At 37.6% G+C, this 27958-nt stretch overlaps 1 protein-coding gene and 1 long non-coding RNA gene across 22 annotated transcripts in view; one reads left to right on the top strand and one right to left on the bottom strand.

Moving 5' to 3' along the window:
• The window catches only part of EPB41 (erythrocyte membrane protein band 4.1), a 240694-nt gene that overhangs the window by 14300 nt on the left and 198436 nt on the right, over nt 1-27958 (bottom strand). For 10 of the 21 annotated variants that reach the window (XM_058304765.2, XM_058304760.2, XM_058304761.2 and 7 more), the window contains 2 exons: nt 3513-3974; nt 2227-2355 (listed from right to left, as the gene is read on the bottom strand). The exons of 1 other annotated variant lie outside the window; for it this stretch is intronic. In XM_058304765.2, the coding sequence (XP_058160748.1) occupies nt 2227-2355; nt 3513-3974 (591 nt within the window). The remainder of the gene's footprint in view (nt 1-2226; nt 2356-3512; nt 3975-27958) is intronic. 10 more of the 21 variants (XM_071217591.1, XM_058304759.2, XM_004455666.4 and 7 more) reach the window with 2 other exon arrangements.
• The window catches only part of LOC131279889 (uncharacterized), a 59889-nt gene that overhangs the window by 4636 nt on the left and 27295 nt on the right, over nt 1-27958 (top strand). The window lies entirely within an intron of this gene.

Genomic DNA, 27958 nt, shown 5'->3' on the forward strand with positions numbered 1-27958 from the left:
TGCTTTGATTATGCCACTTTATCACCACAGCTCAAAAACTTTAAGCAATCCACTCATTGTTTACCAAATTCAAATTCCACACTCTGAACCAAAAGAGAGAGAAAGGGGAAAGCATACTAAAATCAACTGAATGTCTATGAACATACCAAGTGCTTTACAGACATTTCACTTAATCCGTCCCAAATCTTGCATGGTAGGTAGTACTGTCCCCATTTTACAGTTGAGGAAACAGGCTTAAAGAGTTTAGTGACTTGTCTAAGATTATCCAACTAGTACATGGTTAAGCTAGGATACAAATTCTGTTTATATAACTGCAAAGCATCAAACCACACTGTTTACTAAATGGGGATATCACCATTCAGTTCACAGTGATATGAGGATTAAATGAAAGGAATTAAGTGAGAGCAACCAGCTCTTTTCTTCCCTACATTCAGTCCCCAGTCAAAACATCACCTCCTCCTTGACTGTTCTAGACAAAAAGTAACAATCCTTCCTGTAGTCCCATACTATTTAATTCTTTTTTTTTTTAAGATTTACTTATATTTGTTTCTCTCCCCTTCCCCTGTCCTGCCCCAGTTGTCTGTTCTCTGCGTCCAATTGCTGCCTGTTCTTCTTTTGTCCACTTCTGTTGTCAGCAGCAGGGGAATCTGTGTTTCTTTTTGTTGCATTATCTTGCTGTGTCTGCGCGGCGCCATTCCTAGGCAGGCTGAACTTTCTTTCGCGCTGGGCAGCTCTCCTTACAGGGCGCACTCCTTGCATGTGGGGCTCCCCTACGCGGGGGCACCCCTGCATGGCAGAGCACTTCTTGTGCGGATCAGCACTGTGTGTGGGCCAGCTCCACACAGGTCAAGGAGGCCCAGGGTTTGAACTGTGGCCCTCCCATGTGGTAGGCGGACACCCTATCCACTGGGCCAAGTCTACTTCCCACTAATTAATTCTTTACTTCAGTTTACTTTCTTCATAGCATTTACCAGTGTCTGAAATTTATTTATACATTTACTTAGGTATTTTATTGCCTGGCTCTCCTTACTAGAATATGAGTTGAGAAGGATTGTGCCTACATTGTTCACTGCTTTGTATCCCCTGGGCTAGAATACATGATATATAAATGTTCAATAAATATTTGTTGCATGAATTAATTAACAATGACTCAGATTATAGAGGGAAAAGTTTTCCTTGCTTTTAGTACCTGTGAATAATAATGAAAAAAGATAATTCAACATCAATCAACCCTAACCCATTCAAATTACTAGCACTGGAGGAAAATTTTACTGCAAGTAGGAAGTAATAAAAAATTTTAAATACTTAAAGTCTTATGTGATTTTAAAATTAATTTAATTTAAATAATTATTATAGCTGCAATTTATTTATGCTTTCAAGCATAGTGCTCAAGTTCTCTCCACAATGCTATATCTTATATAATCCTCATAACAACCCCATGCCATGAGGTAGATACTGGCTTCATAGTGGGGGATAGGGGTGGAGACGGGATGGTGTGAGGGGAAGAAGGGGATCAAGGCTCAGAGATGTTTAAGTATTTGCCCTAGTAAGTAAATGGAGGAGCCAGGACAAAAACAAAACTCATGTTTTAAACCATTACACTAATTGAACTATGTGGATATAAGCAATCAGATTTAAGATGATTTTATTTTTAATAAAGCATTTTGGGACATCCCTTAGATCAGGAGTCTCTTCTAGAAAGAATTGCTCCAAAAAAGCATGGCTTTATTTGCAGTAAATACTAGAAATCCAGTGGAGAAAAGCGGTTATCTATTGTCTTTACTCCAGTCTTTGATTTTGTGAAGTAAAATAAAATGGTCACCTGCATTGCCCAGAGAAAAACCCCTTTCCAAGAAGGATTTGTCCAGAGGACAAAAATGATTGACCTGCAGGAGTTTCCCCAGAAAAGGGAACACACCCTACAGGCTAGTGGTAAGTAATACCTGGTGATAAAACTAGTAGAGGTCCCATAGAGAGGGCTTACCAGAATGGACAAGCACACCATACCCATCAATGTATATTTGCTCCCCACTTTCTAAGACACCTCCCCTCCAATCAGAACATTTCTTCACTTGCTTCAGCATTTGTCTTATATGAGCTTCCCATTTCCATTCTCTGGGGAAGTTAGATCCCTTCTTCTTTCTGAATGGGAATTACGCAATAAAGCTATGAGATCCTCAATTTCATGCAAAGTTTTTCTTTTAATGGCATCAAACTGTGCCCTACCTGGGCAGCCTCATAAGTGATGGTCTTGGTCTCAGTGTGGACAATAGGGACGTCTTTGGTTGGGATTTCACCTTTTGTAGCATTGGCAGTATCTGAGATGGTGACAGTCTGAGTCTTCACCAGTGGAGGCTGTGAAGCAGTAAAGAGAGAGTTATTGGCGTCTTTTTGATAGCTGTGGAGAACTAACCTTCTGACATTGATCTGATCAAAGTGTTAGCAAAGGTTTAGCTCAATCTCCAAAGGTATTTACTCCATCCAAGACTTGGACACTATTCCAAAGTAGCCTTGACACAGTGTCAAATCATGATGGATATTAACAGCATTCCTATAATCACTTTCATATGCTTAATGGAAAGCTATAAGATCACAGTTACAATTAGTGACATAAAACACTTGAGACTGACCTTCAGAATTTGAATATAAAACTATTTGCCAAATAACAATCACTTTCATTTGTCCTTGTGAATGTGCCGCTGTAATTAAGAAAATCAGTCACATTTCCTACACAAAGTACACAAAACAGCAGTGGCTCTGGATGCATTACTCTGGAATTCACTAACTTCTTTCAAATCAATGTCAGACATTAATTTGAGAGTTGTTGAGAAGAAAGAGTATTTGGAAAACTGGAAAGAAAAAATCATTTCTACCACCACCTGGTGATTAACCTCAGAATTTCAGAAGAATGAACATTAGTGGAATATCAAAGTCTTTCTTGTCTATCAGCTCACCTTCCCCAAGACTATCAATCACCCTAAAATACCCATTTGAGAAAATTAGTGACTATGATCATAAAAGCTCCTGTGAGTGGGGTCAGTGGAAGTGGTGGGGCTGCACTATGTGGCTACAATACAAAAGTTATTCTTTGAAGCCTGAAATCTCATAAAAAGCTCACTTGCGACTTTTAATTAAAATTATTTGACTTTCTGAGCATGGTCTCAGAACACTTAAGCTCCTACCAGAAAAGTCTCAGAAACGCACCTCTTCAAATAGCCCATGCTTACATAAGAAAAAGGGGAACATACTTAAACCAGCCTCATAAAGATAAAGAGCTGGAGTTTACACTCAAGATTTCTTTTTTAAGTCAGCAGAAGAGAAAAAGCATTTCTAGCCATGGAGTTAATTCCTCCAAATAAATCTCTTTGGAGCAATCAATGGCTTTAATTTTATTCTGTGATTTTAAAAAAGCACAGGGCGGCTACCCTCACCACCACTACCACCTCTCCACAGAACAGATTCTGGCCCTCTCCCAAAGAGAGTCGTCAGACCTGCATCAAACCGGTTACTACCTGGAAACTTCGAATGAGGGTTGTGAACTGGTTACCCACACGAGAGGAAAGAAATGATCCATTTTGCTTTCCAAGTGGCTCTCCTGGTGTAATATATTCTTCACCACTCTCTGCCTGTTTTTCACCAAGTTGCAGCTGACAGGAAGCTGGTGTAACTGAGCACTTGCCTAGGGGGCCTTTCAAGGCACTGACCTGTTCCTCCACTCCTATACATTCCCCACTTGGGCCTCTTGGCACCTCCTTAATGTCAAGAGGAGCTGCCCCCTGCACCTTCTCTTCTGTCTCCTTGCTGCTTATGGAGAGGAAGCCAAAGTCAAAGCTTTGTGGAGATTCCGCTGGGGTGGTCATTTGGTTCTCACTAGGAACTACTGAAGGCTTGGGGCCCTCCTGTTCAGAGCCAGGGTTAGTAGATGGCCCCTTTGCCACAGCAGCCACCTCCTCTGTGCGAATGCCATGTATACTCTACAAATGAATGAACACATACAAAAGGAAAAAAGAAAAAATTAGGAATAATGGGGAATATACGTGTCCAAACTCATTTTAATCATATTTCTCTAATACTGTTAATGTGAGAAATAATTTCAATATGCCTCATATAGTATCCAGAGCACTTTGTATTCTTATGGTCTTCCCTGTAAAAGAAAATCATTTAAGCATGATTTTCTTCATGCTTAAATGAGTTACTTTGCCATTCCTAAATACCTAACTCATTACTGCACAAAGGGTACAATACAACTCATAAGTCAATCAAAACATACTCTTGAGGAGTACAATCCGGTTAAAAAATGTTTCCTATCTCCAAACCACATCTATCATAATATCAGCCTCTAACAGAGAAGTTAAAATCTAGACTGATTGGCAGGGATACAGAAGTTGAATACATCCAGCACTGATTTACTACAATCATTGTCATGGCATCAAATATATCAAAAATACTTAAACGCTTTTCGTAAACAGAATAAAAGTGATTCAACAGCAGGCAGAGATCCATTTCTTCACAGATGACTGATACAACACTTCCAACCTCCAAGTGAAATAAACCCTGGAAACGCAGCAGAGTTCCCTCCTGGGTTAAATGCCTCACACCACGTGAAAAAATAATTCTAAATTAAGTACTTCAAAGATAATTTGGTTGAGAAAACACCAATTATAGCAGACAAACCTAAACTTTCTAAAGTTTATAGAAAAGTGCTCTAGGTGGAGGAAGAAAAGGAATTTACACTAGCAGGAAAGGAATATGAGTCATTTGAAAAATGAGAACAATCTAATGGAAGCCAAATGTCATGGCAAGTAACACCTGAATGTGCTTACCAGAAAGCTATAAATAAGCCACTTAGGACTGAATTCTTAAGATCATTTTAGCATATTATATACCACACAGGAACTTTAAAACAGAAAGGGTCTTTTAAGGTGTGCAAAGGTGTGCCTGGAGTATACGAAATATGCTTGGACAAGCTTACATATTTTCATACTCAAATCATGTTATAAATATTATGCTAAAATTTTTGCCGTTCATGAACTTGTAAACTAGCCGACATTGCAATGAATATAAACCAGTGCTCTAATAGGGCAAGAAAAGATGTACTGCACTAAAAAACTTCAGACCAGGGGACTGGATGTGGCTCAAGTGGGTAAGTGCCTGCTTCCCACCTGGGTGGTCCCAGGTTCAGGTCCTGGTACCTCCTAAAAACGAAAAAACAGCATACAAAAGAAAAAAACAACTCAGGGGAGCCAATGTAGCTCAGTGGTTGAGCACTGGGTTCCACATACAAGGTCCCAGGTTCAATCCCCAGCCCAAGTACCTCAAAACAAAACAAAACAAAACAAAAAAACAAAACACTTCAGACCAACTTCATTCCTAAGTCATTCTGAAACATGCCACTCAAGAGCATCTCAAAGTGGCACAAGTTGAAATCAGATTAGGCAGGTCTTTCACTGGCAGATTATTAATATTACTTAGGACAGAAAAGACAGAATTGAGAGATGAATATAGGAGCTGTTTCTGTCTGCAGATCTATCAGAGAAACAAAATATTCTTGCTAAGGGTAAATGAATTTCCTCAAGTTTAAAATGAGAATACTTGGCTTGACTCATAGGGTTGTGAGGACCAAATATAATAACATACATGGAAGCACTTTTTAAGTTCTAAATCACCATACAGATCTATTTAATTTAACCAACATTAACTTGTCCTATTATGTGCTAAAGGCCTGCTGTTATATTATTAATATACTGTACTACTTTCTAAGGTACTTCTCTCACTATCTCACCAGTCCTTTTGAGTCCACGAAGCTGCTGTAGAGCTGTCCAAAAATAGAGCAGCTGGTAATAAACAGTCTTTCTCAAATGGCTATGTGCTAGCCCTTGTATTGTGAAGAGCATATCCAAACCTATTCACATGGAGAGGAATTTCATGGTTTCTCCAGATAACTTTGTCACAATTGAGAAATGCTAATTAATAATCAGGAAAATACTTAAATATAATCAAATAAGTGCCAACTTTGGGTATTCTGCCCAAGAAATAAGTGGTGTCCTTTCATCAAGAAGTCATTTGTGCATTAAACATTGCTTAGGCCAGCACCACCTGGCTAATAGCCCAAAGTTCCTAATGCTGAGAAAAATTAGATCTATCCTTATTTTCAAAGTGTGTAGAGAAGACACCAAGAGTAGCAGTTGTAACCATTGTAAAATTAATTCAGCAAATTCTTACTGAGCCTAATATGTGATACTTAAAGGAAAACGGATTACAGTTGGGTTACCATTGATAGCACTCTCACCTATGGGCAAATCAACCTCTCCATGCGGCCCTGTTGTCCAGATCTCTGGATATCTTTCCAAGCATGTGGAATGCAACATAAATAAACTAATCTCTGCTGCTGCCTGGCTCCCCCACCCCAACTTCCTCCCATCTTTTCTATTATGTTGGGAAATGGTACCATAATCCATCCAATCTTCTATTTCTGAACCCTGACAGTCATCTTCAGTGCCTTCCTCACATTCATCCCCCAAGCCCCACAGACTACATCAAGTCATTTTTATTCTACTTTAATTTCTCCTTTACCTATCTGCTTGTCTTCATTCCCACATTCACCAGCTTTGTTCAAGCTCTTATGTCTCACCTAGACTACTATTAATGCCCTAAAACAGGTTTTCTTTTTTTCCTTCTCATTTCAAACCTTCCTTGAAACATTATCTACACTGCTTCCAAAGTATTTATTTCTAAAATGCAATGTTGAAAGTTGCATTTTCCAGCTTAAAATCCTTCACTTGCACTTCTTTGTTTTCTGGTTAAACTCTAGACCCTTTAGTAAGACATAGAAAACACTTCAAAATCTGATCCCCACCTCACAGCCTTCCCTCAGCTAATATAATATTTGAAGATTTTCAGTTTCAGTTTAAAAGTTATTGGAGGAGGGAAGCAGATGTGGCTCAAGCGACTGAGCTCCTGCCTACCACATGGGAGGTCCCTGGTTTGGTTCCTGGTGCTCCTGGAGAAGACAAGCAAGACAGTGAACTGGCAAGATGGGCAGGCACAGCTAGCTGACACAATAAAATGACTCAACAAGAGACACAAAGAGGAAAGACAATGAGAGACAACAAAGCAGGGAGCTGAGGTGGGTCAAGTGATTGAATGCCTCTCTCCCACAGAGGAGGTTCCAGGTTTGGATCCCAGTACCTCCTAAAGAGAAGACAAACAGACACACAGCACACAGCAAGTAGACAGAGGGAGCAGACAGCAAGCGCAAATGAGGGGGGGTGTGTGGAATAAATAAAATAAACCTTAAAAAAAAATGTTAATGATGGAGCAGATGTGCCTCAAGCAGTTGAGTGCCTGCCTTCCACACGGGAAGTTCCATGTTCAGGTTTGGTTCCCAGTTCCTCCAGAAAAAAATAAAAACAAACAACAAGCAAAACAAACAAAAAAGCCAACTCAGGGAAGTCAATGTGGCTCAGTGGTTGAGCGCCAGCTTCCCATATACGAGGTCCTGGGTTCAATCCCTGCCCCCAGTATCTAAAAAAAAAAAGAAAAAAAGAAAAAAGTTAATGGCTCCTCCTAAATATGATAATTCAATATTTTCTTCGTTTGGGGGAAGAAAAATGGATTTTTTTCTAAAGGCATTCTCTTGAAAACTATTTATTCAAAGGGATTATATCTCAAGATCATCAAACTCTGTGGATGTATGTGCCTTTATAAGTTAAAAATTATCCCCCCCCCACTTGTGGAGTTCAGATATCATTAAGAGCAGGATGTGGGTGTTTTACAGGTATTCTGCTGCCACTCTATTAAATGCAATCCAGAACGTTTTTCTTTTGAGGTTATTTTTTAAGTAAAGAATTTACATATTTGAAGAGACTGTCAAAAGAGCCACAGTTACACTTTATAAGACTATCTTATCCTACAAGCACCACAGTGAACATACATTTTGAAAATGTTTCTAAATTTTTGCTACATAAGTAAAAGCCATAATTTTTTTTTTCCTGGAGGGCATATGTAGTAGTTTTCCACACACATTTGGTCACTTGTTCCCTGCTTAGTGAAGACCAATTTCATCTGTGGGTGGCAACAGAAAAACAATTCCTTTCCCTGTTAAAATGAAGAAAAAACCCAAAACCATGCTATTGTTTCATTTTATCTTTGTATATATTAAAATCCTGGGGGGAGCGGATGTGACTCAAGCAGTTGGGCAACCACCTTCCACAAGGGAGGTCCCAGGTTTAGCTCCCAGTGCCTATTGAAAAAACAAGCAGCAAGCAAAGCAGAAAAAAAAAACAACTCAGGGATGCTGATGGGGCTCAGTGATTGAGCGCCAGCTTCCCACATACGAGGTACCAGTTCAATCCCCGGGCCCTGGTACCTCAAAAAAATAAAAAAATAAAAAAAATGTTTTAAAACCCTGGGCTGGTAGATAAAGACCAAGTGAAGAACTACAACATTACTGCCAAGCTTGCCAACTGATTTTTTTTTTTTAAGATATATTTATTCCCCACCACACACCGTTGTTTTTGCGCTCACTGTCTGTTTCTGTGTCTATTTGCTGTGTGTTCTGTGTCTGCTTGTCTTCTCTTTAGGCAGCACTGGGACCGATCCTGGGACCTTCCAGAGGGGAGAGAGGTGCTCAATCTCTTGCACCACTTCAGCTCCCTGGTCTGCTGCATCTCTCAATATCTCTCCTCTGTGTCTCTTTTTGTTGCATCACCTTGCAGCACCAGCTCTGCTGCGCAGGCCAGCACTCCTACATGGGCCAGCATGCTGTGCAGGCCTGCCTGCCACACAGGCCAGCTTCCCTTCACCAGAAGGCCCCAGGAATTGAACCCTAGACCTCCTATATGGTAGACGGAAGCCCAACTGCTTGAGCCACATCTGCTTCCCTTGCCAACTAATTTTAAGGAAGCACATTCATCTCAGGACAATGGTTAGATGTTGGGATTAGGTAAGAAGACAAAAGTGCTGACTTCAAAGACTAAACCCTCCTCTAAATAATGTGCTATGTTTTTATTTCTTATCCATTTAAAAATCCTATTTTCGTATATATGTAATTATATACCTGAAAAAGACTGTAAGGATATATACTAAAATATTAATAGTGGTGGGGAAGCAGATCTGACTCAACGGATAGGGCGTCCGCCTACCACATGGGAGGTCCAGGGTTCAAACCAGGGCCTACTGACCTGTGTGGTGAGCTGGCCCACGCACAGTGCTGATGCGTGCAAGGAGTGCTGTGCCACGCAGGGGTGTCCCCCGCGTAGGGGAGCCCCATGCACAAGGAGTGCACCCCACAAAGAGAGCCGCCCAGCGTGAAAAAGTGCAGCCTGCCCAGGAGTGGTGCCGCACACACGGAGAGCTGACACAGCAAGATGACACAACAAAAAGAGACACAGATTCCCGGTGCCGCTGATAAGAATACAGGCAGACACAGAAGAACACACAGCAAATGGACATAGAGAGAAGACAATTGGGGGGGGGAATAAATTAAAAATAAATAAATTTTAAAAAAAAATAGTGGTGAGATAGCAAATGTTTTTTTTTCTTGTGGGTTTTTCATTTCTAAAATGAATATATATTATTTTGTAACCAAAAAAATGTTATTAAAATTATTTTCCTATGGAAGCTTTTGTATCTGGCTTCACTAATAGAATGATTTTTAAAATCTGAAGAGTCTGGTAAACAACTTACGAAGTAAGTGTTGATAAATCCTTAATGTTATCCAAACCTTTAAAAGTAATTTAAAATAAACCTTAATAGGTTCCTACAAAGAAAAACTAGCTAATGGGAAAAGTTGTAAGAAATGTCAGTAATTGTTAAATAGTATGAAAATTCTCTTTTATAACAATAATATAAAATATGAAACTGTTAATTTAGTGAGTTGGTTTGAAAATCAAAGTCAATGATGATGAACTTTACATGGTAGGAAAAGAAATAGCTCAAATTTAAGTTGTAGCTTCATTATAGTCTGTTTAATGTTTTCTAATTTAGAGATGCCAGGGATATTCTCAGGAATACGAATAAAGATATGGTTCTATCTGTGATTTAATTTCTCAGTAAATTTTATTAGCTCTCTGCCTCTGCAACATTAAAGACACTCAAAGGAAATGATCACTCTCTTGCCAAAGTAATGATAACAATTGGGAATTTAAAATATGAAAGATCAAAGTAACTAAAAAAACTTGCTTTAAATAATAATTTGAGATTTGTGGTATATGCTATAGATCAACACCATCATATTTCACATCCAGAATGATTTCATATTTCTTACAAGATTACTTTTTGCAAAGAAATATGAACTACAGCAATAAAGTCATCTAGCTCCTATATGGCAAATAAATGTTTTCTGATCACCTGAAATGGTCTAAGCCCATGGATTTAACTTTCAACTTTTGTTAGCAAGTGCCCAATCAGGTCATCATTATATTTTAGAGAGCACTACTAGCCAGAACTTTGAGGAAAGAAATTATAATAGATAGAAGATAGAAATTAAAATAAGTAAATATGTGACTATCTAATAAATATTCCTTAGCCGAGATGCTCAGGAAGAACAATGGGTAGGCCATTTTTAATGGATAGTTTTGAGATCTATATTGTCTATTAAAAAAGAAAATAGAAGGAGTATTTCTGATTAGTCAAAAATTAACAACCATTTTAAAGCTTGACAGATTTATTGCTGTTTCCAGGGCCCAAAGCATGACTTTCTATATAATGTTAATATTGCACATTTTGGTTCCTGTAAGTACTAACTTTTCCTCAAAAAGAGAATCTGAAATTCAGCATACTCTCTCTAGTCAGTTTACACAATGGAATTTCAAAGTCTACCACACCTTTTAAGCTATTATTTTTTTCTACATAACCTTCATTCTATTTTGCCATGTGATCAAGTAAAATAAGATTAAGGACTGGTGTTTTAAGTACTACTTAATGGTATATAACCAACTGTGAAATGTCACCCTTATTTTTGCAATGACTTTGTGACATGTTGAAATGCAAATACCTCAGGGAAAGTTAATACATTAAACTTTTACTAGTATCTCTATACTTCAGAGAAAAGGGATTCATCAGATTTTTAAAATAGATTTATATAGATTTTAAAGAATAAGTTTTGATAAGAAAAAGGGAGAGAACAGGAGGTGGTAGTGAGATGAGAGGAGGGGGCACAGACAAACATACACCCACAGAGCATATTACCCTTGCTTTGCAAACCCAGTAAGAAATGCTTTGCACTTCAATTGCCCACAGAACCAGCAGGAAACGAGGTTATCTTGCTAAGCACAGAGAAGGAAGATACCCAGCAGAAGAATCCAGCTCCTGGTTCTTAACTAAAGTAAACAATAAATATCATAGATAACAAACAATAAATATTATCAACAATGTATTTAAATAATAGCCCCAAATAGTCTATAACATGCAAACTAAAAAACTTAGAATCCAATCTTGATAAGATCAGTTAATTGCGAGTGCTTTATTTCTATATTCTTCTCTTTAATAAAACATGGCAAGTTTATGTCTCAGCAAAGAATGCTTTAAACAGTTGGAGAAAAAGCTCTAAAAAGTGAAACATATAGCTTTATAAGTTAATATATTATCAATATTTGTCATTTCCTATTTTGAAAAAAAATTAATATCAGTGTTTCTCTTGGTTATATAATAATTAGTAGGTTAATATTAAAACTGATGAATTTTTAAAACATGTTAAGTCACAACAAATTCTTTTAAATGGGCACTTGCAATAAAAGATAAATCAGATGTGGTAATGGCTTCTTTTATAAAAGCTATGTGTAAGCAGCACATAAAAATGACAAGTCAAGCAATAGTAGCCCATTCTTCAGCCAAAAAAGGAAACAGAAGAATAAAGAACAAAAAAAGAAAAACATCCATTGCCCCTCCGCACCCCAAAAGCCTCATAAATAATAGTTTTGGTACACTTTTGGTAGAAAATGCAGGCCAACTGGCGATTTAAAAAGAAACATTATAAACACAAACACTGAAGACGGGGATAAACTAACAACCATGTGGCTAGAAAAAGAGTATTTAAAAATTCTATCTTTCCTTTCTGGTGTGCCATCCTTTATCATACATATATTTCTCTTCATATTCTTGGCTAGACTCCCTGGGCTCACTTTTTTTTTTTTAAAGTTTGCTATTGGTTGCTAGCTAGAAATGTATCTTTTTAGTGTTCACTAGCTTCTCCATGAAACTCAGAGCTATTTTCACAGTCCACTGCTACTCTCTGATATATAAAAATTTTAACTAGATAAAGGAGCTTATTCTGGAAGACGCTGGCCTTTGCTAAATTAAAGTTGCTAAAATAAACTGCTTATTATAAGAAAATCACTAATTCAAGTTTTCTGTGACTTTTACAAATGCCAGCAAATGAAAATTGCCAATGACAATTATCCTTGAAACATAGTTTTACGATTTTCTAAATAGTACTGTTATTAGATTATCCCCAGAAGAGATGAATGTAAAAGCAAACAGCTTCAAAACCAGTGCCTGACGCAAAATTTTAACTATTAAACAATAGAAAATTTTGCCTTTACACTGCACTCACCAGTAAGGACTCCACTGATCAAATGAATGTTCTCAAACCTGAATAGAACTACAGAAGTCAAAGTGCTTGGGTAAATATTAAAGGTTATACTAAACCTGTCTAGGAGATAAGAAGCTTTTACTGGTCAACTTTATTTCATGAGACTATGAAGGGCCATGTGGGTGGGGGAGGCAGGGCAGATAGTGATGGAGAGTAAGGTGCTGTAACCAGCTTTTGTGTTCTAACCATTTAGTATGGTCAGGATTTAGTAAGGAACAAAATTGAATTCATTTGGAAAGATTTCTTAGAAGTCACAATTCCAAAAGTGGTAAAAAGTACTTAAGAAAAATATTACACCTCTATTTGATGGCTAGGAAACAGCATCTTGAGTCCTAGTATTCAATGCAAAAGAAAATTATCATTAAACACTTAACTAGTTGTGTCTTCTCTTTCTGGAAAATTCTATAATAATGAAAATGGCTTTCCATGTTAACATTTTCAAAGGAATTCCTAAAAGGAATATGGCTTTGGGGAAACACTACAAAATTTTTATATTACTCAGACATGGTCACAAGGTACATACATTAATCTAGTAAAGAGACCACTGTAAAATGTGAAGTGTTCATTTTAAGTATTCACCTGGATAATATAATAACATCTACAGCTGTGAGAGTAAGATAAGACAAGGTTTACCTAAGGTGAAGTAAGAGATAAGCTGATATACTTTCTGTTAATTTCACATTACAGGAGCAAGCTCTTGTCACACCCACACATCCACACCCACTCCATTCTTCACTCTTCAATGTGATCAGAGTGGCAATACTGGATGGTTAATAACTACTACTCTGTAGACTGCTTAAAAAAAAACAAAAGCAAAATTTATCATATTAAAAATGCTTCTAACAGATGTGACACTTATATGTGTTGTAGTGACTAAGTGTTGTAGTGACTAAGGTGGTGAGAAAAAAGTTTGTTATTTTTAGCACTTGGTAGAAATAAGTCAAATGAGTTCAAAGATGATTTAAAACTTTACTGTTTTGAGGACTGAAGAAATTCCAATAGGTCATCTCTTTCTTAGGACAGAATAAAAGACAACGACAGTGAAAATATCAAAAAAACAAGAGAACATTTCTGGAAAGACTGGCTGACAGTCATCTTATAGATCAGTTTGAAACAGTGGTTCCCTTCCCCGTTTATTTATTTATGTATATATGTACGTATGCAGTGGGTCTGTCTATGCACAGCATTATTGGCTTCTATTTCCTTAATGACTAGGAGCAACCAGAATCAGATTTTCAGTACGGTTTATTCATAAATTTACATATTAACAGAACAAATAATTCGAGAAAAATATCAGAGAATATGTTCCCAAAGAGAAGTTCTTTAGCAGATTTCTTTAGGTTCAAATATCTTGTTGAGCTGTTGATGGATGAACAGTTTATTCAACTAAGTATCAGAGCTAAAGAATCCTGGGCAAGAGAACTAAAGGAACATAGGTTTAGGGATTTATTAGAAAGCACCTCCCAAAGCTAATTACATATCAAGGAATCCATCAGAACACAACCATGTCAAATAGGACACTTCCAAAGGAAAGTAATTTTATTTTATTGTGACTTATTGGTAAACACTGACCAAATAGGCACTAAATTAGGGAATTCCCCTCAGAGAAATGTCTTTATTTTAAAAGTAACGATTAGAAAGATGGACTCTTCTGAAATGGTTTCCTTACTCAACCTTAAATTTATACATCTGCCGCCTTAAAGCATTGAAGTGCACCAAAAGCTCAGAATGAAAACTTTCACCTTCTTTACGTGAACTGTTAGATAACTCTAAAACCTTGTTAAAGAGAAGCCAGTTTGGGAATTGTTGTTATTAATCAGTTTTCTGGTCTACATCAGAGGCCAGGGTCGGTAAACTGTCCAGCAGGCCAAATCCAATCTTCTTTTTGTAGGGCTATGAGCTAAGAATCATTTTTATATTTTTAAATGTTGGGAGAAAAAAAACAGAGAAATACTTAGTGACACATAAAAATTATATTAAATTAAATGTCAGTGTCCATAAATAAAGTTTTAACATAGGCATGCTCATTAAGTAATGCATTGTCTATGGCTGCTTTCACTCTACGATGGCAAAGTTAGAGAGTTGTAGCAGAAACTATATGGCCTGCAAAACCTAAAATATTTATCTGACTCTTTACAGAAAAAGTTTGCAAACTTCTGATCTGTATGGTGTACAAAATCCAGAAGAACTTGATATATCTGGTGTTTTTATATCAAATAAAATATAGCAGAAAGGCATTAAATTGCTCTGTGATTTATTTTAGATAAACATAAATGGTCAAATAACTGGTTCCCTTTATATATCCAAGATGAGCTTACATAAACCTACCTGCATCCCAGTCTCAGATATTTTCTATAGTGAAAATAGTTGATTATTGCCTCTTATAAATGAACAAGAGCTTTCGTTTTAAAACCAAATTATGAGACATTAATAAGAGAGACTGTCATCTACCATAGAGGTACACATAGATTGTCTGAATCAACCAAAGACAATACTATAAAATTAATGAGAGAGAGAAATGGCTCATGAGCTGGGTAGCAGAGGGGAGGGGACAGGAGAGGAGGGAAGGAAAGAAAATTTCAAAGCCACAAAATTACCCTTGTCTCATTTATCTAAAAACAATTCCAAAGGCCTATTTTTCTATAGGAAGATGAGATTATCAAGGATTTCAAAATGTGCTTTTAGAGAGAGCAAGATGATGGGTAGGGACATAAAGCTGAATAAACCATAAAGAAGCAAACTATGGACAGCAAAGCCAGAAAGAAAAAGAGCTGATAAAAAAAAGGAAAACTAGAAAGAGAGGATGAAAGAAGAATAACATGCTAGTGGGAAGATTAGGAAAGATCTGAGTATCAGATGGTAAGTCATCCAAGTGCAGTAACTGTGACAAATTCCAACCTTTATTTTTTTTTTAAAAGATTTTACTTATTTATTTATTTCTCCCCACTCCCTTGTCATTTGCATTTGCTGTATCTGTTTGTTGTATGCTGGTCTTCTCTCTTTTTTTTTTAGAAGGCACTAGGTACAGAACCTGGGACCTCCCATGTGAAAGGGAGGCACCTAATCGCTGGAGTCACCTCTACTCCCTGCTTTGTTGTGTCTCTCATTATATTTTTCCTCCCTATGTCTCTTGTTGCATCAGCTCACCATGCCAGCCCATAGGGTCAGCTCTCTGTCTTGCTTGTCTTCTCTAGGAGGCACTGGGAACTAAACCTGGACCTCCAATGTGGTAGGCAGGAGCTCAATTGCTTGAGCCACATCCACTTCCCAAGAGCTACCTTTAATTAAGTGAAAAACTACAATGTGGAAAAAGGTAGGAAATTCTTCAGAATGCCTTCATTCAGAACCAAGAAATTAAAGCTAAAGGGAAACAGATTTTGATTTAATGTAAGAATGGTTCATATATAAAATCAGAGCTGTCTATAAACTTCAGGTTGACCAAGATGGAGGCATAACACACTCCAGGGGGAAGCAGACTCGGTCCAACGGGAGGTCCACAGTTCAAACCCCGGGCCTCCTTGACCCGTGTGGAGCTGGCCCATGTGCAGTACTGATGAGCGCAAGGAGTGCCGTGCCACGCAGGGGTGTCGCCCACATAGGGGAGCCCCACGTGCAAGGAGTGTGCCCCGTAAGGAGAGCCGCCCAGCGCGAGAGAAAGTGCAGCCTGCCCAAGAATAGTGCCGCACACATGGAGAGCTGACACAACAAGATGACTCAACAAAAAGAAACACAGATTCCCGGTGCCGCTGGTAAGGATAGAAGCGGTCACAGAAGAACACACAGTGAATGGACTTAGAGCAGACAACTGCGGGGCAGGGGGTAGAGAAATAAATAAAAAAATAAATCTTTAAAAAAAAAAAGATACTCCAGGGTGCCATTTTCCCACAGAATCTTTCAACAACTAGCAAAAGTCGAAAGTCCTCTTCCTCAAAACCCCAGAAAACAGTTAAAAGACTGCAGTATCTGGGCGACTGCCAAAACAAAAACACAGCTTTAAAAACAGTAGGAAATGATGATAGACAACAACCATCCCAAGGAACAGAGAGAGTCTACAACTGCAAGCAAGATAGTTCCATCTATCTGACCCATGGGATCTAAGCCCCCTCTCAATTATAGGCAGAGTGGGCATCACCATCCTAGAATCCTCAGGATTGGGGAATGAATGATGGACTACAGTAGACTTACTGTTATTCTACTATACACTTATTGTTATTCTAGCAATGGAAGAACTTTTATCATTGATGTGGAGGCAGTGGCCACTAGAAGTTCTGAGGGGAGGGGAAGGGAAAAATAGGTGTAATATAAGTGTATTTCTGGGATACTGGAATTGTCCTGAATGATATTGCAATGACAGATACAGGCCATTATATATCTTGTCATAACTTACAAAACTGTGTGGAAGAGAGTTTCAACCATAATGTAAACTATAATCCACACTTATTGGCAATGTTCCAATATGTGTTCATCAATTGTAACAAATGTACCACACTAATGAAGGGTGTTATTAATATGGGAAAGTGTGGGAGGGGTAGGGAGTGGGGCATATGGGAATCTGCTACATTTTTAATGCAACATTTATGTAATCTAAGTATCTTTTTTTTAAAAATTGTAAAGCATTTAATAAGAAAAAAAGAAAAAAAATAGTAGGCGAGGTTCCTGGTGCCCTTGATGGCTCCTCCCCCACCCACTCAATGGCATGGTGTAGAGCTAGCCTGTGTTCCTATTTGGGTCCCTGGACATGTTCCAGAGGGAGTAGAGTAACCCTTATATACATACTGGGGTGCCTGTAAGTTGATGAAAATCTATTAAGTGAAAGTCTGAAAGACTGAATGAGGAAACTGGTCTTTGGCTCACCCTCCCAGAACTTGTCCTGCAGGAACACTAGCTTGTGGACAACTAAAGCAGTGTAAGAAACAATTCAGTCAAAACAGCCTGGAGCAAAAGATTAGTTGCTTTAAGTCATACAATAGAGTACACTGAAGGGGGAAAACTTCCATTTCCTTGGGAGTAGAAGGGACATTTGTATGCTGTAAACAGGAATTCCTAAGGTTCTGAAAAGATAGATAGGACCCTGTATTTTGCTTTTGCTTGCACTCTGATCTTGATAAGAGGGCTAAATTATGAAGGGAAGCACCAGCCAATACAGAGAAAATTTGCAAACACTGTGAAAGGTGATTTTTTTTTTGCTTTGGTTTTTTTTTTTTAGCTTCTGGCATGAAGAAAATCTGTCATCTCACTAGTTGTTTACAAACTTAAGGAATGCAAAATTCCAGAGGTAACACATTAATCTCACATAATGGAATTCACATTATGTTAACAGACATCTCATGGAGTAATAGCCAAAGATAACATGTATTAAAATGTACAGTGCGCACTAAAAGATTACAAAACCAAGAAACAAGAATGATAGCCCTCCAAAGTGACAAGATAAAATTCAGAAATCATAAATGAAGAAGACCAGACTGCACATATTAGACAAAGACTTACACACACATACACAAACACACACACACACACACAGAAAGAACTAAAGAATATCAGGAAAACAATGAAAGAACAATATAGGGATCTCAATAAAGAGATAGAAATTCAAAAAGGAACCAAACAGAAATAATGGAACTGAAAACCACAATAGCTGAAATGAAAAATTCCTTAGAGGGTTTCAACAGCAGATTGGAGATTGACAGAAGAAAGAATCAGTGAACTTGAAGACGAGACAATTGAAATGACTCAGGCTGAGGAGCAGAAAGAAAAAAGAATGAAAAAAAAGTGAACAGAGCCTAAGAGAACCTAGGGACACTATCAAGCTTATCAGTGTATGCATTATGGGGAGTCATTGGAGGAGAAAAGAGAGAGAGAGGCAGAAAGAATATTTTTTAAAATGGCAGAAAACTTCCCAAACAAAAGATAAGAATATGCACATTCAAGAAGCCCAACCAACTCCAAACAGAATAAACTTGAAGAGAACCACACAGTAGTCACTCTACCAAATGCAAAGGAAAAGAGAGAGTTTGGAAAGCTGCAAGGGAAAAGCAACATGTTATATACAAGGGAATCCTAACGTGATAAGTTCCAATTTCTCACAAGAAACCATAGAGGTGATGAAATATTAAAAATGTCAAAAGAAAATAATTGCCAACCAAGAAATTTATATCCAGCGAGACTGTCTTTCAAACATGAGGGAGAGATTAAGACATTCCCAGATAAAAAAGAGCTGATGGAGCTTGTTACCACTAGACCTGCACTACAACAATGCTAAAGGCTTTAGACTGAAAGGAAAGAACACTAAACAGTGGATCAAAGCAGCATAAAGAAGTAGACTTTCAGTAAAGCTAACCATATGGGTAATTATAAATGCCTGTACTGTTGTATTTCTCAGTATATCACTCCACTTTTCATTTCTTACAAGCTCTAAAATACAAATGAATAAAAAGTAATGATAAATCTATGGTTTTGGACATATGATGTATAGTTATAATTTGTACAAGTACAATAAAAATGTCAGGGGATGGAAAGATATAGAAACAGTGTTTGTGTATGCTATTGAAGCTAAGTTGATATCAAATCAAACATGATTGTTACAGATTTAGGCTAGTAAACTTAAGCGCCATGGTAACCACAAAGAAAATTTCTGAAAAAAGAAACAGAAGGAAATGAGAAAAGGACTCACAACTGTACAATATAAAAAATCAAATAAATACAAAAGTAAGCATTAACAGAAACATTGAGGCACAAAAAAAGTGTAGGACTTACAAAGACTATAGAGCAAAGTGGCAGAAGAAATTTACTTTAAATATAAATGGCTTAAACTCTTCAATCAAATACAGAAATTGGCAGAATGGATAAAAATGTATGATGCAACTATATGCTGATTACAAGAGACTCACTTTAAATTCAAAGATCCAAGTAGGTTGAAAGTAAAAGAATGGAAATATATATATATATACACACCATGCAAAGAGTAAGGAAAAGAGAGCTGGGATACCTACTCATATCAGATAAAAGAGACTAAGTCAAAAACTGTTACAAGGGATGTGGGGGTTCAAAGCTGGATGTACCCCAGAAAAACACATTCTTAACGTTAATACATCCTTTTCTAGCACACATGGAACATTCTCCAATATAGACCATAAGTTAGATAACAAAACAAGTCTCAATAAATTTTAAAATATTGAAATCATTCAATTTATCTTCTCCAGCCACAACGGAATGAAGCTGGAAATCAGTAATAGAGAGGGAAGTGGAAAATTCACAAACGGGAAATTAAACCACATACTCTTATACAATTAATGAGTCAAAGAAGAAATCACAAGGGAAATTAGGAAACATCTTAAGGTGAATGAAAATGAAAATACAACATATTAAAACTTATGAAATGCAGCAAAGGCAGTGCTGAGAGGAAAATTTATAGCACTAAATACTTACATTAAGAAAAAAGATCTTAAATCAGAGACAGAAGCTCATAACTGGAAGAACTAGAAAAAGAAGAACAAACTAAACCTAAAGTGAGTAGAAGGAAGGATATATAACAATTAGAGCAAAGATACATGAAATAGAGAATTTAAAAACTTGAAAAGATCTATAAAATTGACAAATCTTTAGCTAGATTGACAAAGAAAAACAGGGAGAGGACACAAATAACTAAAATCAGAAATGGAAGGGGACATTACCACTGACACCACAGAAATAAAAAGGACTATAAGGGAAGTGGACGTGGCTCAATGAATAGAGCATCTGCCTACCACATGGGAGGTCCACAGTTCAAACCCAGGGTCTCCTGACTCATGTGGTGAGCTGGCCCATGCGCAGTGCTGATGTGCACAAGGAGTGCCATGCCATGCAGGGGTGTCCCCCATGAGGGAAGTCCCACGCACAAGGAATGCACCCTGCAAGGAGAGCAGCCCCCCGTGAAAAAAGCACAACCTGCCCAGGAGTGGCTCCGCACACATAGAGAGCTACACAACAAGCTACACAGCAAGATGACACAACAAAAAGAGACACAGATTCCAGGGCCACTGACAAGAACAGAAGTGGACACAGAAGAACACACAGCGAATAGACACAGAGAGCAAACAAGTGGGGGAGAGAGGGGAGAGAAATAAATAAAAAAATAAATCTTCAAAAAAATTAAAAATAAAAAGGACTATAAGAGATACCATAAAAAACTATACACCAACAAATTCAATATTCTAGATGAAATGGACAAATTTCCAGAAACACAAAAACTACCTATATTGACATAAGAAACAGATATCAACAAACCAATAAGAGATTGAATCAGTCATCAAAAACCTCCCAACAAAGTAAAGCCCAGGACCAGATGGCTTCACAGGTGAATTTTACCAAACATCTCAAGAAGAATTAACACTAATGCTGCTCAAACTCTTACAAAAAATTGAAGAAGGAAAACTTCCTAACTCATTTCTATGAGGACAAAATTGACTTTATATCAAGCCAGACCAAGATACCAGAAGAAAATGGGAGCAGATGTACCTCATATGGTTGAGCACCTGCTTCCCATGTATGACATCCTGGGTTCAATCCCTGGTACCTACTAAAAACAAACAAATGAAAAAGCCAACTCTCATTGGGGAGTGGTTGTAGCTCATTGGTTGACTGCCTGCTTCCCATGTATGAAGTCCTAGGTTCAATGCCTAGTACTTCTTGGGGGGAAAAATCAGTTAATGTAATATACCACATTAATGGAATGAAGGGGGAAAAACACATGATCTTCTCAACTGACCTAGAAAAGGCATTTGACCAAATCCAGCATGCCCTCCTGATAAAAACAATTAGAAAACTAGGAATAGAAGAAAACTTCCTCAACAAGATGAAGGACATATGTGAAAAACCCACAGCTAACATCATACTCAAAGATGAAAGCTGGAGAAGTGGATGTGGCTCAAGCAATTGAGCTCCCACCTACCATAAGGGAGGTCCCTTTGGTTCCCCATGCCTCCTGGAGAGGACAAGAAAGACAGCACGCTGGTGCAAAGAGCAGGCGCAGTGAGCGGACACAACAAGATGATGCAACAAGGAGACACAAAGAGGAAAGACAATGAGACATGCAGCAAAGCTGAGGTGACTCAAGCGATTGAGCCCCTCACTCCCACATGTGAGGTCTCAGGTTCAGTTCCTGGTGCCTCCTAAAGAGAAGATGAGCAGACACAGAGAGCATACAGTGAATGGACTCAGAGAACAAAGACCCAGTATAAAACAATGAAGGAGTGTGTGAATAAATACAAAAAATAAATCTTTAAAAAAAAAACACAAAAAAACAAAGACTGACAGTTTTCCCTTTAAGATGAGGAATAAGGCAAAGATGCTCACTATCACCACTGTTATTCAACATTGTACTGGAAGTTATAGCCATAGCATTTAGGCAAGAAAAAGAAAATAATAAAGCATCCAAATCGGAAAGGACAAAGTAAAACTTTCCCTCTTTCCCTATTTGCAGATGACATGACCCTATACATAGAAAATCCTGAAAATTCCACAATAAAGCTACTAGAGCTAATAAACGAATTCAGCAAAGTGGTGGGGTTCAAGAGCAACATGCAAATATCAGTAGTATTTCGATACATTAGTACTGAATAATCTACAGAGGAAATCAAGAAGAAAAAAATTCCATTTACAATAGCGTCTAAAAAAATCAAATATCTAGGAACATATCTGACCAAGGATGTAAAGGACTTGTACGTGTAAAACCGTAAAACACTGCTAAAAGAAATCAAAGAACTAAATAACTGCAAGGACATTCCACATTCATAGACTGAAAGATTAAAAAACATTAAGACATCTAGTCTATGCAATCTCAACCAAACTTATAGAAATGGAAAAGTCAATCATCAAAGTTGGAGGACTCACACTACTCAATTTTAAAACTTATTATAAAGATATGACAATGAAAACAGCATTGTACTAGCACAAGGACAGACACAGACCACTGGAACTGAATTGAGAGTTCAGATATAACCCCTCAAATCTATGGCAAATTGATTCTTCAATGGGAAAAGAATAGTCTGCTCAACAAATGGTGGTGAGAAAATCAGAAATTTTTATGTGAAAGAATGAAGACTGATCCCTACCTCACACCACATACAAAAATCAACACAAAATGACAACAACCATTTTATAAGAACCAAATCTATAAAATTCATAGATATAACCCCTCAAATCTATGGCAAATTGATTGGGAAATATCTTCAGGATCTTGTGTTAGGCAATGGTTTCTTAGACTTTATACCAAAAGCCTCAGTAAATGTTACAGTGGACCCCAGAAAATCCTGTTTTTAAAGTTAATCCATTTCTGTGCATGTAACCGCATTTTAAGTAGGACCTTTTGATTAAATTACTTAAGTTAAGAGCCTTTGATTGGATTGCGGGACCTAGATGGGTCTTAATTCTTTTACTAGAGTCCTTCATAAACGGAGGAATAAAAAAAGCCACAGGTACAGAAAGAAGGCTTCAGAGATAGAGAGAAGCCTCTAGAAGTTGAAATTGCAAAAACTGGGAAAGAGAAAAATCACAGATGGAGCAGCCTGAAGCTGAAAGCAACAAGGCCCAGAGGAGAGGTAAGATATCAGCAGGCCCTGCTGTGTGCCTGATGGCCCACAGCTGTAGCTTGGTGAGAAAGTCTCTCTGATGATGCCTTTATTTGGACACTTTCATGGCCTCAGAAATTAATAAATCTCATTGTAAAAGCCAACTCATTTCTGGTATATTGTTCCTAGCGGCTATTCACATTCACATTTCACACTAAAACAAGCAACAAAAGAAAAAAATAGACATTTGTCTAAAGAACAAACACAAATGGCAAAAAAAACAAAAAAACAAAAAACCCATGAGAATATGTTCAACATTATTAGTGATGAGGAAAATATAAATCAAAGCTACAATGAGATATCATTTCATACCTATTAGAATGGTCACTATTAAAAAGACAGATTTTTATGTACCATTTATGTAATCTAAATATCTTTTAAAAAAATAAAAAAGTATATTGTTTAAAAAAGAGAGAACTACAAGTGCTGGAAAGGATGTGCAGAGATAGGAATGTTTATTCACTGTTGGTGGGAATGTGGTGTGGTATGGCCACTGCAGAGGACTGTTTGGCAGTTCCTAAAGAAGCTGTATATACATTTGCCACAGGACCCAGCAATACCACTACTGGGTATGTTCCTAGAAGAACTGAGGGCAGTGACACAAATAGACATCTGCACACCAATGTTAATGGCAGCATTATTTACAATTACCAAAAGATGAAAACAACCCAGGTGTCCACCAACACATGAATGAACAAACTGTGGTATAAAAACATGATTGGATATTACGCAACTGTAAGAAATGAAACTAAAACATGGCAACATGGATGAACCTGGAGGACATTATGTTGAGTGAAGCAAGCCAGACACAAAAGGACAATGATGATACACAACATTGTGATTATGCTAAAAGCCATTGATTATATACTTTAGATAAGAGCGTATGGTATGTCCATATACCTCAAAAAAACTTGCTTTAAAATAAATATGCAAGAATGAATAAATATGCAGTAATAGCAGCTATGTACAGCAAGAGAAGCAGAGAGAGATTGAGAGGTGATGAATTTTTTGTCTGTTTTTTATTATTATTAAAATATTGAATATGCTCTAATAATAATTGAAGTGATGAATGCACAACTATGTGATTATACCAAAAACCACTGACTGTACAATTTGGATGGATTGTATGCTTTACTGATATATATCAGTAAAATTGATTTGTTTAAAAAAAGAAAGAAAAAATAGATAAATGGGACCTCAATGAAATTTAAAACATCAAAGGACTTCATCATGAATGTTAACAACAACCTACAGAATGAGAGAAAATTTTGGAAACCACATATTCAATAAGGGTTTAATATCCACAATATATAGAAATGCTACATATTAACAAAAAGGCAAACAATCCAATTTAAAAATGAGCAAAAGATTTGAATAGACATTTCTCCAAAACCGATAAACAAATGGCCAAAAAGCATATGAAAGATACTCAACATCATTAGCCTTTAGGGAAATGCAAATCAAAACTATGAGAGGGAAGCAGATGTGGCTTCAGCAACCGGGCTGCCTACCGTATGGGAGGTCCTGGGTGTGGTTCCCAGTGCCTCCTGGAGAAAGCAAGCTGGCATGGAGGGCAGGCACAGGGAGCTGGTGCAGCAAGATGATGCAACGAAAGATAGACAAAGAGGAAAGACAATGAGAGACACAACAAACCAGGGAGCTGGGGTGGCTCAGGTGACTGAGTGCCTCTCTTTCACTTGGGACGTCCCCGGTTTGGTTCCCGGTGCCTTCTAAATAGAAGATGAGTTGGCCCTATAGATAGGGCATCCACCTACCACATGGGAGGTCCGAGGTTCAAACCCAGGGCCTCCTGATCTGTGTGGTGAGCTGGCCCATGCGCAGTGCGCATAAGGAGTGCCATGCCACGCAGGGGTGTCCCTCGTGCGCAAGGAGTGCACCCCATAAGGAGAGCCGCCCAGCGTGAAAAAAAAGTGCAGCCTGCCCAGGAATGGCACCACACACTGTGTCTTATTTTTGTTGCGTCATCTTGCTGCGTCAGCGCTTCATGTGTGTGGTGCCATGAAGAGCTGACGCAGCAAGATGATGCAACAAAAACAAGACAGATTCTGCGTGCCACTGACAAGAATACAAGCGGACACAGAAGAACACACAACTAATGGACACAGAGAGCAGACAATTGGGGGGAGGAGGCGGGGAAGGGGAGAGAAATAAATAAAAAATAATTTTTTTTTTTTAAAAAGAGAGAAGATAAGCAGACACAGAGAGCACAGCAAAATGGACACAGAGAATAGGCAGCAACTGCAAACAATGGGGGGGTTTAATAAAATAAATCTTAAAAAAAACAAATCACAATGAGATACCATTTCATACCCACTAGAATGGCTACTATTTTAAAAAAAAAGGAAAATAACAAGGGTTGGAGAGGATATGGAGAAACAGGAAGGCTCGTTCATTTTTGGTGGGAATGTGAAATGATGGAGTTGCTGTGGAAAACATTTTGGTGGTTCCTCAGAAAGTTAAGTATAGAATTACGATTTGACCTGGCAATACCACTTCTAGGTATATACTGAAAGGAATTGAAAGCAGGGACTCAAAAAGATACCTGCATACCAATGTTCATAGTGGCATATTATTATACAATTGCCAATAGATGGAAGCAACCCAAGTGTCTAACAACAGATGAATGGCTAAACAAATTGTGGTATATACATACAATGCAATGTTATTCAACAGTAAAAAGGAATGTAGTTCTGACACATGCAACAACATGGATAAACTTTGGCAATATAATATTGAGTAAAATTAGACACCAAACAAAAATATTATATGCTCTCTCGGATATTAAATAATTTAAGAAAGCAAATTCATAGAGTTAAACTAGACCAGTGGTTACCAGGCACCGGGGTGGTGGCAGGGAATGGAGAGTTAACAATTTATTGGTACAGAATTTCTGTTTGGAGTGACAGAAAAGTTTTGGTCATGGATGGTGGTTATGGTAGAACAACATTGTGAATATAATTACCACTGAATTACATATTTGAATATGGTTAAAAGGGAAATTTTAGGTTGTATATATGTTTCTAGATAAAATTTAAAACAACACAGGACTATACAACACCGTAAACGCTAACATAAACTTAGTATACTTAGTATAATTATTATATTGTTTCATCAAATCTAACAAAGGTGCAACACGAATGCAAAGTGTTAATAATTGGAAAACTGCATGTGTGAGAGGGGTATATGGGAAATCTATATTTTATGCATGATTTTTCTGTAAACCTATAACTTCTCTAATAAAACAAATTATATATATATGTATATACATATATGTACATATACATATATAAAAATCAGAGCTGTCCAAAGGTATAATGTTCTAAGGTAGGAGATACTTAAGCACAGGCTGTGAGATCACTTGGTAGGGATAGTGTAGAGAATAGTTGATCAGTAGGAGGGGGTTGAATTGGATTAGGGACCTAACCAATCCTAAAATTCTGATAATCTTTGCTTTCTATAATGCACAGCATAATGCCTTGCTTGTGGGCAATTAATGAATAGATAGCAATAATCATGTTTATTCAGGGTGAAGTTTATAATAATAATAAAAATTACTGTGTACAAGGATGAAAACTGGAAATATAATCTGAAACAGGTATAAAAGAATTAATAAAATGTTTACCCCTTAATTCTCAGTCTCTGTCTTACTGAGATAAGATCCTACATGTGTGAAGACTCTTCATAAACAGTAGAGAAGAAACTGAGAGGCTTAATGACAAGCTTTATTGACTTTGGAGACACAAGAGATAGTTGAGACTCTATGCCTTTCCCCTCCCTTTTATTCTTTGAAATGCCAGATTTATTCTATTTACCAAAACAGGATTCTGACTATGATAAAGGGGAGGGCATTGCTGCCTCTAGGATATCAATCACAAAAGCATTCCCAAAGCATCCATTTCTTCAGGAATCTGTCATCTATATATTTAGTTAAGCTAGTATTAAAATTATTTAGGTTTAATCTGTATTTCTGATCTGTGGTAGTAATAACTACTTATTACAATGAACTATACTTTTTTTTTCTTTCAAGTTCTAGTATAAGAATTTAGTTTATCAATTATTGGTCATAGCCATCCCTCTCTCTCTTTTAGCTTAACTTGATATGGCTACCTCTCTTATCTGTCCTACCTTCTTTTTATTTATTTATTTATTAATTATTATTTTTTAATGTTACATTCAAAAAATGAGGTCCCCATATACCCCTCCACCCCCCTCACCCCACTCCTCCCATATCAACAACCCCTTTCATCATCATGGGACATTCACTGCATTTCGTGAATGCATTTTGGAGCACTGCTGCACCACATGGATAATGGTTTACATTATAGTTTACATTTTCCCCCAGTCCACCCAGTGGGCCATAGCAGGACATACAATGTCCAGCAACTGTCCCTGAAGTACCACCCAGGACAACTCCAATTTCTGAAAAGGCCTCCATATCATATCTCTTCTTCCCTCTCCCTACCCTCAGCAGCTACCATAGCCACTCTCTCCACATCAATGCTACAATTTCTTCCTTACTAATCACAATAGTTCCATAGTAGAATATCAGTAAGTCCACTCTAATCCATACTCTATTCCTCCACCCTGTGGACCCTGGGATGGTTATGTCCACTCCACCTCTATATCAAGAGGTGCCACTTCCTAGCCCTGGACCAATGTGTTTCTTTTTGTGTTGTACATATTCTATTGCAGTAAAAAGGATATCCTAAAACATGAACAATAACAGCAGCAGAAATAAGAC

This window comes from Dasypus novemcinctus, chromosome 9 (genome assembly GCF_030445035.2).
Source record: "Dasypus novemcinctus isolate mDasNov1 chromosome 9, mDasNov1.1.hap2, whole genome shotgun sequence".
In the NCBI taxonomy this organism is placed as follows: domain Eukaryota; kingdom Metazoa; phylum Chordata; class Mammalia; order Cingulata; family Dasypodidae; genus Dasypus; species Dasypus novemcinctus.